General features: G+C 36.7%; 1 protein-coding gene across 2 annotated transcripts in view; it reads left to right on the top strand.

Moving 5' to 3' along the window:
* Window positions 1-15,187, top strand: part of sky (GTPase-activating protein skywalker) — a 90,048-nt gene that overhangs the window by 52,842 nt on the left and 22,019 nt on the right. For both annotated transcript variants that reach the window (XM_071598155.1, XM_071598154.1), the window contains exons 4-7: window positions 7,476-7,664; window positions 7,909-8,042; window positions 8,191-8,301; window positions 11,101-11,355. In XM_071598155.1, coding sequence (XP_071454256.1) covers window positions 7,476-7,664; window positions 7,909-8,042; window positions 8,191-8,301; window positions 11,101-11,355 — 689 coding nt within the window. The remainder of the gene's footprint in view (window positions 1-7,475; window positions 7,665-7,908; window positions 8,043-8,190; window positions 8,302-11,100; window positions 11,356-15,187) is intronic.

Here is a 15,187-nt window from a genome sequence, read left to right as displayed (position 1 = left end):
TCTCGCGGAAGTAATTAATAGAAATTTTCACTATATTTTCTCTAGTTTGCTCGCGAATTATGAAAAAGGGAAAGTAATGCCTTTCATTATTTATTGGGTGATCCGACAGGGACTTCTTTCTAAAGTTTGGAGGAGAGCAAGTAATTTTCCGCATAGTTTTGTGTGATACAGCCCATTTCAGGATGAACTTAACGTATCATGATCAGTTGCATTGCCGTATGGTTTTTTTATTGTTATAAATATAGCTCAGCAGAGGGTTAGGAAAGGAAAATAGTTTTTTGTTGAAACGCCTGAACTAAATTGGCCTTATTATTTATTAAGCGAAATCAAGTTCTTCGTTTTGTGAATTAGTATTAAAGAATTATCTATTCGTCCAGAGATGTAGCCGCCATAAGTGGAGACAGCCATTCTATTCACTGCAGCGAAGGCGATTCTGGCTCCTCGTTATTGTGTTTACGAACTAGGGAAATTATTTTTCCGGTAGACGTTGAAAATGACGGTAGAGAGTTAATTGAGGACCACAATCCTTGCTTTGAGCTTTCCATCCGTTTTACCTTGTTTCGCTCATCCTTCAGATTCAATACTATCTCGCAAAATCATTCCCCTTCCTCGTTTATTAATAATGTTGCGATTTATGGTTAACCTATCGTGGACGCGTTTTCAAATGAAAAATTAGGGAGTTAGCGTGTATATCGGTGTGGAAATATTTTGACTAGTTGCCCCGATGGAGTGTGAATACGTGTCTCGAAATGTTCGCATTATGTTAAGCTTTGCACCTTCTGGATTTGGTATTTGAAGCGAGAGGATTAGCGTAGTTTGGAAGCTTTTGAGATGTCTGTGTGGTGAGGAACCGGAAATATCATAAGTTAGACAGGTTGGATGAAAAACAATGTGTAATTAAGTCAAAGAGAGAAATTCGCTCGGTGAAATTCAGAAAATGGGACGGAAGACCTTATGAAAGGTTGTGGAATGTTGAAGGCTGTGGTAGAAGGGAAAATGTATGATAAACGTGGTTTGAGGAAGGAAGAGAATAGGCTTTTTAAACAGCATGAAGGCAGGCAGAAGGTAACGAAGAAATGAAGGTGGTCATTATGTAGGGGAAACGAAAGGAAGTTCACGTGATACGTAAAAGATAATATTTTTAGGAGCCTTCCAAAACCTGCATTTTATTGATAAATACCTTGAATGAAAGTAGTATGTAGTGTGGTGATGGGTAGCTTATTGGCTAGGGTTACCAAAACGAGGGTTCGGGTTCTATTCCCGCTGAATCTGAACCATTTAAGCTCCGCCAAGCTGTGTGATTTTTCGGGTTCCAGTTCCTCCTGAGATAGTACGGTGAAATTAACTTTCCCCTCCTCTCAACCCCTAAGTACCCTGATGTGTAAATATCAGCCGCTGCTCGTAGGGTTTAGTTCGTGGTGAGCTCTGCCCTGACCCATCAAATCAATCTTCGGGTTGATAACTGCGGGTTTCCTGCGGTGTAATGATTTTTTACCTCTTCGCCTTTGCTGCTGTAGTTTTTCTTTTCGTCCCTCATCGAGAACGTAGCCTGAAGAGGAAGAGGGGAATGCCAAGTGCCAATGGGATAGAAATCGAACCTTTTTATTTCGATACTGCTAAGTTTTGACGACTTGGCACTTATTGTTGTATTGTTTTCTCCCATACTTCAGAGAAGGGCGGAAGGTCGAGCTCAAGAATATCTTGCCACATAATCATGACAATCGGACCTAAAACTCCTCGTACACCCAGCAGGTGTCGCCTTTACATCATTTTGCAACCTTATCTGCGCGTTTGATCCCGTCTCATTAGCGTTTTGCTTTTAAGTGGTTGCATCGATTTTTTCGTATTCATAGATTGCGCTGAAATAAGGCATTTGTGTTCCTGGAGATCTTGGACCTATTCATGAGGAAAATACAATGTTACTGGAGTATTTTTCAGCAATTCATATTTTTTTAAATAAAACTGAGACCAACTGGTGACGATAGCTGAAGCGATGTTTGTTTTTAATTCCACTCTTAAATATATATTTCCGTATAAAGATAATGTATGTTGAACCATATCTTAAGGATAATATTTTGTTTAAAATCGGCGGCGTCTATTACCGTCCTTCATTTTCATATCAATCCACTCAAAAAAGATTTCTTTTTTACTTATTTTTCGTCGGGATTCGACGGAGTCATATAAATGACTAGGCATGGTTTTTACGTTGTGGGATAATTTATCAAAATCAAAATATCAATCAATTTTAGGAAAATTAATAACACTCAACGACTCACAACTGTTGAACTGCTTGCACCTCGTTTAGGTGAAATCTGTGGACTGTGCTATTTGGCACTGGAGAACTAGTGATTTTCTAAACACGTTTCTATGTTTTAAATCTGGCACACATCCACTGGACCCATGCCCGAGTTGCTCAAATGACTGGCTACTACACTTATTTTTCCTTAAGGGGCAGTCCGGGGGGAGGGGGTGAAATGTACACTGTTTTATTACTGCCTAATTTGCAGAATTAAGTTCCGTCGTATGCCAACCGATGTTTCTTTTTTTCTAACATTGATATTCCACTATCTAATAATGGCGTGTGCAATATTTGCACCTAGCTGTGAAGATGTCAAGGATATAAAGAGTTGTTTTTCGATGAACTTGAGAACCTTCGGAACGAATATCATTAATCTATTTTTAAATATTGCTTGAAAATGGGTGAATGTTGGTTTTCTCCTTTTAAGAATGCGACTCTTTGTGAACCCTGTTAATAGGAAAAAATATTGCGCAAACACTCCCTCTTTACTGTAAAATACGCCTAATGCTATGAATTGCAGAGAAGTCCTGATTGGCAGTTTTAAAAGGCAAAAAAACTTTATTAATACCGTAATACCCTACTTAATGATAAAAAAGGAGTGTGTGTGTTATTAATCTTTTCAAAATAAATTTCAGCCTTTTATTCCTTTCCCCGTGAGTTCCCCGCGATTAAAATGCATGGCCTAGGGTTTATCCCTCCTGTGTCCACACTCATCAGCCTCTCCCCTCTGTTGCTACGCCTCTGCCTCAAATATACCCCTTCCTTTCAAAATACGTATTATGCGTGGTCGGTAATGTACTTGAAGAGTAGTAAACGGACGCCGCCTTTAGCAAATTTCGAACCGAAATAAATGTCATGAAAATGATAAAGACCTGTATGATCGACGCAGAAGTCCTCTTCATCTCTCAGCCGTACCTCGGACGTAGTGAGTTTACTTAGTCCCATATTTATTACCGTCTTCCAACTCTGGAAGACTCCTTAAGGGGTCTCCTATGCCATTTTTGCCGATGATTTTGTAAGCAGAAGACTCCTCAAGAACTCCGAGAGCTGATATACTATAATAAGCCAAGGCACTAGGGAAAGAAATATTTTTCTTTTTCATTATTAGGAACCTAGTGTGTTGCGATTATTTCTTCTAACCTAATTTTATTTTTTTTATTTTATTCATGTATTATTTATTGATCCGTTAAGTCACATATATGTTACATAGAGGTCGTCAGGATACGAGTATGGACTTAAAATATATCATTAGGATTTCATCCAGGGTTATCCAGCATTGCTACAAGAAATCATCAATACAAGACATTTTCATATCGTACGCAAACCACTGTCAGGTTTATCTATTCATCTCTATATTTTACGGATTTTATTCTGCAATTTTTAAGAACTCACGATAGAATACAACGGTACTTCCAGCAAGAAAAGTTTCAGTTTTTGTTTAAATGTCATAACAGAATATACATTTTTTATTGAATTGTGTCGACCGTTGTACAGTTTGACACCATAGTGGTAAGGACTTTTGCTGATTCATTTGCATCGCCTATTGTCCTTGTTACTAGCAGCTCGTCTTCCTTGCGTGGAGAAGTTTTTCGCACTTAAATACTGTAGTGCGTGTACCTATAGTTATGTCTAAATTATCAGAATTGTTTTACATATAAATTGTGACTAACACTTGAGAAAAATATATGTAATTTTTGATGTTTCATACCTGGTGTTGAATCATCCCCTGCCACACCCCCTAGCGGTGGTTTGCATGGTACTATGTAGGCATAGATGGGAAATTTGGACGGAGGGAGACCACTGAGAGTCGCCAGGAGCTGGGATTCGTGTATCACATACACGGGCCCTAGAGGGGATTGAAGAATTGGGGGTAGGAGCAGTCCTTAAAACGGGTGACCGCACAGTTCCCTCCCAATCATCCTTTCGAATATTTACAAAATCGATGGTGATTGATAGTGATGGTGATAACCCTTTTTTTCAATCATCCAATAAGCTTAAGTTCAATTATTTCCACCCACCACTGAACGTTAACCTTCTTTGATATTAATAAAAAAACCTTTGAATATTCTGTCGGAGAGCCCCTCCATAGCTCTCTCTTCAATTAATTGATTTAAGCCATTTCGTATCTGATGGGCGTGGTTGGGATTTGTGCCATTAAATCGTGAAAAAATTCAGTGTAAATGAATTTATTATTTACATAATATCATCCGACGACTGTATTTGTACGTGTCTTAAGGGTGTTTAGTTAAATGGGTGATGTTTTGAGAAAAACTTTGTTAGGTGTGCTGAAATTAAAAATCTCCCGCAATTATCTGCTGGGTACATTGGTGGAAAACCATTTTTCTTAATATACTCAAGTAATTTTCCGGAAACAATCCATTACGCGAGTTTTTCCTTTAGATTTGAAAGGTATCAGAAAATTAGGATTCGGATTCCAAAAAAGATAGCTGAAGTCCTATGAACTCAATGAGTCTAATAATTCTTAATGTCCAGGGTATGCCTTGCTTAGTATGCGTCTTCTCTGCGTACAAATAGTCCTAATGATTCGGGGTAAGTGGACTTAAAATTGAGGCTGCCCATAGGCCATAGCTTATGGGAATGTAATCTAGATAATCACCCAGACATTTCTTAAAACCTTCTTCACCTAGGTTTTATCTTGATGACTTCATCCGTATCTACCAGATTTAAATAATTGGCAAGTATTAATATTATTCTTCTGCGATGGAGGGGAGGACGTTAGGCATTCGAGGTAGGGCGAGGAAAAAATAGTCTTGTTGAACGGAGTGGAGGTGGTACGTAAATGCAAGTATTAGTACGTATATATTTGCATGCAGAATTGAAGAAGGGATTACTGTCGTGTAGTGTGTCAGGTTTTGTTTTGCGACGCCAGGCTTAGAATCGCAGGGGTGTTTAGTCTGTCAATCCGAAACCTACCTTAAACGGCTTACCAAAATAAATAATTAGAATTTATCTACTATAATTGTTCCTTAGTATGATGTGCTTTTTTCGCTATCGCTATTGAGATTTGGGTATGGATAATGGTTGCAGAAATGTGTTTACGGGTGTTTCGCACAAACCGTATAAATTATCGGTTTTTTCTCTTCCTGGAAGATGATAAAATCGACTGGACAGCCTCGTAGCTTGATCACCCCCGGGAATGACGCCACCACCCCTTCCCTAAGGGGACCCTCGCGGTATGACGCACTCCTTTGCCTCGAGTGCGTCACTCGTTTGCCGTTGCTGGCGGGTTTTCTTTCAGTTCCTCCGCACCCGCCGAGCATGGCGCGCACGCCATTGACTCGACGCGCACCTCGGCGGAGGACGTTCTAACCTTGATCCCTGACGAGGCGAGCTACGCTAGCGGAGCGTGGGAGGGGTTAGAATGCGGCTGTGAGGACGGGATTGGGTTGACGAGTGGGATGGGGAGTGGAGGAGGAAACACATCGGCGTCGTGACCGCCATCACGGACGCACGCACTCCCGCTCCCGGCGACTCCAACGGGCGTCGCGGGGGCCGTTGAAAGGGGGCCCAGGGGTGACTTCTCCGTTAATTGGCGTCAATCGTCCCCGATTCATGATCCGCTTGAGCAAATCCCGCGTTGACTCGTGGGTGATTTATGTTTGCGCGTAACGACTGCTGGGACCTATCCACTGCGAAAATGGGCACTTAAGGGTCGCAGATACGGATGAGTAGTGATAGAATTTTCCGAATAAAAACATTTGTCCAGATTCTCCCGTGTTGTAACGCATTTTTCCGGTTTTGCGAAATTGGAGTTTATAAAGCGGAAAAAATTGCGAATACTCCCCAAGAATGTTTCTCGAAATAAAATGTTTTCTCATCTTAATTGCTTTAAGATATTCTGTCATGTAAATTTTGGGTTTGAAAGTTAACCACTGACCTCAGTCATTAAACCGAAGGTTGGTTTGATAGATAAGGAAAAAAGCTCACATACTAAGCCCATTGACATTTGATATTCATGTTCCAAGATAGGAGGAATTCATTTCTGTGTGGAAATGTGGTTTTCTGGGTAGATCTGGTTCCCAAAAAATCACAGAAAGCTTAGATGGAGCTGGGGTGCCCAGAGACATCACTCAGAATGGAACCAGAGTCCTCTGGTTCTCATCAATAGCTCATCCCTCTAGCAAGATGGATTACTATGCCCCTTGAAATTGAACATGTTTCACATTTTGCGTTAGCTCTTAATTCTTCAGTATCTAGAGAAATGAGAATTTTAGAAATTTTGATTGATTCAATACTTGAAAAGCAAAAAAAACTGATAAATGTGCGAAAAAATTCTCGAACGATTTCCTAGGAAATTTATTATTGCCTACCCACTTGTGCTGCCTCTTTTCTATGGGGCCAAAAACCAGAGAGATAAGCATTAAACCCAACATCGTAACCCTTTATAGTGTGTACAATATCTAAAAATGTGACCAACTTTGTGTTGAAATTTATCTTTAACATATGGAGTATAAAAAATTGTTTTTAATATATTTTAATATAATAGTGAAGTAAATTGTTGTTATTTTAAAATTCTCTACATAAGGTTAATGATGTTGTTGGGAAATGTCATTTTTCTATGATTTGATTGTGACAGAAATGTAATGATTGTTATTTTCCATGTTCGATGGGAATCAGATGAGATTGATAATGATTCTACAATAGAGCATACTCCTTCAAGGGGTTAAACATGCTGGTCAAAATATGTTTGGGTGGGAGGTGAATGGCTAACAAAGCCTCCTCAATGTTCGTACCTCTCTTTCCCCACCTTTTTTTAGGGATTCCATTTTCTTCCAGCATTATTCTTGGTAGATTCCAATGGTTGGGTTGGCAAAATGCATCTTGTTTTGTCATATATATGCAAGGGCAGTGAAAATCTGGGAGGTTCCATGCTCCAAATATATCCTCCTTGCAAACAAATTTCGAATCAATGACATTGTAATGTGAATTGTTTATAGCTTTCATATCGTGATCCTACCTTAAGAGGGAAGGAAAAAGTTCGTTTTTATGATATTTAAATTGGGCAAACTACATTTTTGCTATTCTGCATTTTACTAAATGTCACTGGTGGCCAGTAGGGTGCAGCACACTTGAGTACTGCCTAGTAGTCCCCCCTTTTATTGGTGATTTTTGCATGATAAGTTGCATCATTTGAGGCTATATTTTTCTATTCCAGACCTACCTGAGAAATCAGTCATGCTACCACCATTTGTGGAGGGATCACATTGCTTGGCTTACCACTTGACACGCAAGGGGAAGATAGTAGCAGAGAGGGTGGTGGCCGTGATTGGATACTCCTGCCCTGACATCACATACAGCCCTACTCTCTTTCCAATTACAGCTATACTCCTACATTTCATGAGTGGTATTGTCACCTTCTTTATTTTTTAGTATCCTGATGATAATGATGAACTCAATAAGAAGTATTATCTCTGTGTATTATGAGTCGCTCAAGTTTTTTCTACTCTGCAAATAAATGTATACTTTGATCCCTTATGATTCCCTATCCCCAAATTATTACAATACTTAAACTTATATGGCCTTTCAAACAACAGCATGCTGGTGCCCATGGAATGTATATCATTTCTCTTCTTTCTTTTTATTTTCAGAGGAAGAATGTTACAATTGCATGACCAGCTTAGTCAAGTCTGACCCAAAAGCTAAGGAAACTTTCATCACTCAGACAAAGTTGCTGTATGAAGTCACATGGAGGACAGCAATGCAAATTAGCAAAAAGCATGTGGTAAGGATATTAAGCACGTAAGCACGTAAAAATTGAAATGAACTCAGATATTTACAATTCAGTTTGAAAAAATCACTATACCTTAAGTTTTGTAAGGAATTACTGCAAAATGAGTTCAACTAATCCAATGATTGTTCCTTTACTGCAGAAATCTGCAACGAGTTTTTTGTTACGCCAGTGCCCAAACAATACCAAAGTGGAACATATGTTTCAAGATTGGATGTGGTGGATATTCCAGGGACTTCCTTTTCATCACTTGGTAAATTTGGGTCTCAGTTTTTTTTTTAAATTAGGCATAGTCTAGAAAAGTTTTCAGTGGACTGGAATATGGAAAAAGAATCAACATCATTTCTTCGTAGTTTTTCACAGATGATTAGAAGCTGAATGTCATGGCTTGCCATTCAAGACTTCTATATTGCTAAAGCATTGTAAGCTCCAAATATCACATCAGGTGACCTTGAGCTGTCTTTAATTTCGAATCTTATTTTGTCACTCTTTAACTAATGGCGAATGAGAAAATTGCTAAAGCTGATAAAAGCGGTGTGGCTAGTAAGTGGACTAATGAATACATATGATTATCCAAAATTTCCCCATGTGATGTGATAGGTGAAATCATTGATCTTTAGAATAGCTTTGTCAATTTTTACCTCTACAAATGGGAGTTCAAATACAGCTTCTATCCTCACTGAGCCAGTTACTGTCCTTCAGGTAACCAGTTTAATTCAGCTTTCATTAAATTTACAGCTAAAACAATCCTTTTAATTCATCTTACCAAAATCATGTCACTGACTTTGTATCAACATAAATGCTGCTCTTGAATTTTATGTCATGATGTCCTATACCCTAGGATAACTGTAATCATCTTGATCTTCTTTCCTAACTTTGCACGGAAGGGTAATGGCAGAAATAAAATTATTCTACCTCCGTAAAAATTTTTTAGGGATGGTGTAGAAGGTTTTTTAATAATTTTTTAATTTGAATTCTATTTCCTTGATTTTTGCCTTTAATTCACGTATTCCTTAGTATCATTCTGTTGCCAGTTCATCACATTAATTGTGCGAATTTATTTTTATAACCCATAGACAAAGTGGACAGCACTGTATCCATGCCGTATAACTACAAAATGCTGATACTCCCTTAAAGAAGCAGAAAAGTAAGACCAGTCAAACCTTGCCATGTTTCACAGTTTGTCTAATATGTCTCCGGGAGCATAAATATGCACTTGTGACTGCACTCCGAAATACTGTGAATTCTTATGTACACTACCACATGTGTTGATCAATCATGACTCATTCAGGAAGTTGCAGATTTTAATAGTATTACTTCTATTTGTCTCACCCATACACTATTAATTGAGCAGTTCCCAATATAACCTCTAATGGTGATACACAGTGCCGTTGACCCATTATTTCATCATCTTGAACACCTTGATGTTTTTCATCTCAACATTTGCATTGACATTTTAAGTGGCTTCCATTTCAAATCTCTTAGGACTAATGTGCGGGAGCAGCATCATGTAAAATAATTAGTTAAACAGATGGCATGCCCATTCTGTTTCAAATGAATAAGTAGGCTGTTTCATTTGGATTTTTCATTAATTTTGTGTCTCCCTAATACCAGATAGTGGCATTTAGCTTATTGTCTTTTAATCTGATTTGAAGATCAAGCAATTATCAGGTCATGCACACTTTCTTGTAGTGTCACACTTTGCAATACTGCAATTTCCTGTGTAGAGAGACCTCTCTTCCCCTCTAACTGATACCATGTTCCCCATTTTGTTACCGTTTCTAATTAGAACCACCTTTAACTGTAGTATGTTTAATTTGAGATGCTGATCTAGTTTGGCTATGAAGAATTAAAATCAATTGGTATACTTCCACACTTAATTTATTCTTCAGCCTTAGTTTTGACGCAGTAGCATTGTCAATGTGTCAGGTAAGTAAGCCATAAGCATTGTTTCTTGACTGGAGTGAGTCTAGAGATAAAGGCAAGGTATGAGGACTATGGTTAGAGATCAAAGTTGTTATATAACAGAAATTGAAAGCAACCAATGGAATGCAAAGCAACCAACAAGCATCCTGTGGCTTCTAGGTGAAGGTTTAGGAGCGGAGAGTGAGATGGGAACACATGGTCATTGAAAAGTAATATATAATGCTAATATAAACTGTAATTGAGGAAAGGGGGATTTTTTCTAAATTATAGTGTATTTGAGAGATATGACAAGGTATAAGGGCTATGGATAGGGTACCAATTGATTCAAATTCTTCATAATGAACATATAATGTTTCCACCAAGTGATATCTGATACCATTTCTTATGCTCGTGTGTAGCTAATTCTTCTTGTTTATTATGTTCTTTTGTCACAAACTTTAATGAACATCTTATATGAATTTGGTTATCTGTTCCTTCCTTAGTATGTTAAACCAGTTCAGATTTTAATTAAGAGGACTTTTCAATGCTGAAGTATTTGGCGTGGTAAAGAACCTTTGCAACTACTCTGTGCTTTCTCTTTATAGTTAGTCAGTGCCTGATTGTTTCTTTTTGAGGTTGTGGCATTTTCATAATGAAGATAAAAGTGCTTCCCTTGATGGTGCTAATTGTTTTACTCTAAAAGTAATATTTATTTTAATATTTCATTTTATAATTGTGCTGAGATAGATGGTTGTGTGTGTAATGTAAATCCTAGAGACACATTTAATCACTAATGGGGCAGATTGTTAATTTTTTTCTTTTGTTCAATGTAATTATTAAAATTACACAATGGTTCTTAATCATGTATTAATGGTTTGCTGTAATGTACTAAGAAATGTATGAGCCATCGCCAATCATATTTGAGGTAATTGCTATTTTCTATAATTTTAAAGCCCTGTATATTTACCTTGACTGAGGTTTTACACCAGATTTTACATCAGGGCAGCAATCTGTACCCTTTCAATAGAGTCATGGAAAGGCAGCTAGTACTCAATTACTATCAATTGTTCAATTCTATCTTAGAAGTTTCTAGGAAGCATTCCCAGAGCAATAAAAATATTTTTCATTCCATTCTGCTTTCCTTCAGGTTAGAGTAATTGACTGCTTCCTCAATGAGGGAATTAAGGTATTTTATCGTGTTGCCATGGCCATCCTTGTACTGTTCCACAAGAACTCCGGTTCATCACCATATAGCTCGAGCCCAGTGCACACACAAAACTCCAATGCATCCGCCCACCCCACCATTCCATCCTCTTCAAGCACTTGCTCTTCATCATGGCTCCAAGAAATCTCGTTGAATGGAGTGGAAGCGGCACTCAACAAGTTTTGCCGCCAAATGCCGGTAAGTTGTTGCGTGATCACTTTTTTTTAGGAAGTGTGTAGTCCTTTTATGTGTGTGTGTGTGTGTGTGTGTGTGCGCGTGTATAGTTTGGTCTTAAATCGGAGAGTGCCACCCTCCCTGTTCATTTTTTTTTTGTAATGCATCTCATTCACCTCAGTAATGCACTCAGAAAATTCTCTTCAGCAATTTGGATCACTTTTTTTTTATTTAGATGGTTGGATTTTTTGTGTGGTTCTTGAATTCATGTGATGTCATAGCAATTTAGTGCTTCTTGTGGTAACTGTTCCTCATGTACAGTGACAATGCTTCAGTTGTATCACATTTGTAATAATTATCTCAATGTGTGAATCTTTGTTGGATTATTGTCATGTTGTAGTTCTTATAAAAATGTGTTTCTAAGAGTGTAAGAGCTTGTAGTAGAAATTTGGGAAAAGATGTTTTGTTTGAATGAGATTGTATGTAATATATTGGAGTTGTGTCAGTGACATATCTTTTATAGTAAAGATGTTGATTAAAGATATTTCCATTGATACAGGATTAACTAGCAAGGCTCTAAAAATCTCCACTAATGTCTTTATATCTAATAAATAACTTTTCCATATCTGGAGAGAATAATATTGGGTCAGTTGTGTTTGTTTTGGCTAATTAATCCTTCTGGTTAAATCAAGTATGCATAGTAATAGCATTTCTCCAGAAGTCTCAGCATTGAGGTGCATTAATGCTCAATGTATTTAAATTTAAAACTGGGTGAGCATCACTTGCCCCTTAAATTTGCAGTAAATAGCATGCTTCTATTTAAATGTATTTTCCAATTATATGACTGTGTGAAATTTACTATAGAAAACTTAACTTTAATATTAATAAAATCTATTGATGATGTAATTGAAATGCACTTTTAAGACATTAACTTTTTAACATTTCAAACTACCTTTTAAACACCATTGAAGACTTATATTTTGTTATAAAATGCACAATAAAATTTGATAATGTAGGTATCTATTTATTTTCATCTCATATGAGAAAATATTTAATTGGGCTGGTTGCATGCAGACTTTTGATCCCATTTACCTAGCCTAAAGATGTAGTCACAAATTTATTCCTCCTATGCTCCATGTGTTTGTAATTTTTGTTTTCATTTCTTGTGCATTGTTGGAGTTGTCTGTCACCGCCAATTGAAGGTAGGGGATTATCAATACCCCTTTAGCCTTTATCATTTCCTTTATTTGCTTGGATGCTTAGCCAGCCATCAAAATACTAACTACTCTAGTTTAGCGCTCTTTTCTATGCTTCTTAGATCTAGTAATTTCAATATCAATGTCTACCAATTCAGTCAGTAGACATATTGCAATATTTTAGGTTTTGGTAGTAAAGTAGTCCCTTATGAGTGTGTTGGAAATGATGTAGAGTGGGAAATAGTGCAAAATGTTGTCTCTCTTAATTTCAGCTTCATACTAAGCTTAATTGTAGAGCATCAAGTGTCCAACATCCATTCTATGAATGTTCATTCAACAAGGGAAAGAAATATATTTCCCTTCATTTTGATTCCTACTCTCCCATCAATTCTTATAGTTGGAAGGCCCGTGAAACTGAATTTATTAACTCTCTGTAAGTAATAGGCTCACGAGGTCTGGTTCCTAACTTTGTTTTTCCTAGGAAAATTTCTGATTCAATGGGAAAAGAAGTCGTATACAGCTGTATGTTGGGTTAGATATTGCTAATACTATGAAAGTCATTAAGAAAGCATTTAAAGTGTTAATACAATAAAATGTTTCTTGGTATATGGAATAAAACTAATGAGGTTTAAATGGTAATTAAGTAGTGATAAGTTTGTCTTCATTTAGTTGGTTATGAAGGTAAATTTTCATATAAGGTTTTTTTTCTGTCCTCAGCTTCCATAATTTGTATGTAACGAGGGCATAAAAGAATGTACAGTTATGATTTTTGTGCACTAATGCAAAACTCTTGTATCTCAAATTTAGAAAACACAGTAAATTGAACTGTTGAACTTTTAAGATAGGAAAAAGCTAGGTACTTTGTTCAGCATTACATGATGGTCTGTAGCTCATGAAAAGCAGAGCTATAATAGGTAGTCCATGAATTCAGAATATGAAGCATGCCACTATTTTGTCTGTTTGCACCCTTGCCCAGATTTACATGGAAAAGAAGTGGCTTGCTGTGCTCAAAATGTATGCAAGTAAAACTTATGATTTCTCAGCCTTGTACAAGGTTCTTTTTCAGTACAGACATTCATTTTCAATCGCATTTTGCAATTCCACCTAATGTTTTATTGATAATTTTTGTGTACTGTGCAGCATAATGTTAATTTTGTTCATTATTTCATGGCCAACTTTATTTTAATTAAACTTGAATCTGTTGTTATTTTTAGTGTAACTCTTTCTTTCGCCAAATATCAATGTGATTTTTAATAATATCAAATTGTTTTTACCAGTGGATGTAGGATAAAGAAGAATTAATATGTAATAAGAAATGTGTGGCTTAGTCCTTAGGAAAAAGTAATCCAAAAGCCATATCATAAAAGAATGAGTGAATGTATGGAAGTTTTTATGCCTTTACTACTAAGCATTCAAGATATGAAGTAAAGTACTTCTTTGGTAAACATCAATTTCTTTTTGTAATAAAATATCTGTTGTCATCATGTACATCAACATCAAATATTTCCTCTTTATCCAGCAAATGTTTTATACACTTCGGTAACATTTTTTCTCATGTCGAGGGTGAATGTACAATATTTTTAAAGGTTATTGCTGTATTGTTTTGTTCTATTATGAAGTTAACTTCATATTTTCATACTTAATATTTTAATACATAATTTTGTTTGGATTTTTCTAGCAATCTAATATTATAATAGAAGTTAAAAGAAAATTAGTTATTGTGTGTCAAAGAACCTCCAGATTCAACAGGAAAGCAGGCCCAGAACATACTCTCAACAATTTGAAATTATTGAAACCTTTTGTTGCATTTTGGTTGTTATTTTGATGAATGACCCTTTTTATACTTCCCTATCTCTGGTTCTCTCAATATCCATAATAATAGAGCCCCAAGATTTAGTTGTCAACAGACTTTAACGTTTTGGCTACCAACCATAATATTAGTGCCAATGGTGGATAGTCATTCTCTTAAAATTTTGGGAATTTCAAAGCATTAAATTTGATCTTGCAGAGATGCTAAATGTTTCTAGGTTGGTCAAAATCAATTTAGTCCTTCTGTTCGGCCTGACAGGGATGACAGTTTCACCTGAACTTTTTTTTTGCCAAACCCTTGCATATTATCATGTCCCTTTGAGAATATATGTTTGAAAGGACGTCCCCTTTTTGTGGCCAAGTGTTGAGTGACCCTGAAATGCCGTTGTTTCATAGCACGTCCTCAAATTCCGGGATAACATTCCCTTTTATTTCAAAATCATAAAAATGCCATTGGTATGATGAGAATAATATTTACACTCAGGTTAGGAGGATAATAGATGAGCTGCTGTCATGCCCTGACCTACTGAGAGAAAGGGTTCTACAAAACATACAACATTTTGTACCCTAGAGAGTTCTGTAGAGTACCCTTACATATGAATACTTTTCAAAGGAATGTATTAATATTTCACGGATTGCAATAAAAAATGGCGTGAAATTATTGGAAGTGTCAGTTCAAAAGGAAAGTATATGCCCATTTGAGGCAATAAAAAAGTCTCATCTACAGAAACTGTCTTTAGCTATTTTAACTATTTTGACTATTTGACTATAAAACTATTTGATTTTAGCCGGAGAAGAAAATCCATGACAATTTAAATGAAAACAGTTTTTCTCGCTTTAATTGATGAATG

The sequence above is a fragment of the Hetaerina americana genome, unplaced genomic scaffold (assembly GCF_022747635.1).
Source record: "Hetaerina americana unplaced genomic scaffold, ioHetAmer1.1.p SCAF_9, whole genome shotgun sequence".
Lineage (NCBI taxonomy): Eukaryota > Metazoa > Arthropoda > Insecta > Odonata > Calopterygidae > Hetaerina > Hetaerina americana.
This window is presented reverse-complemented; position numbering and strand designations above follow the sequence as displayed.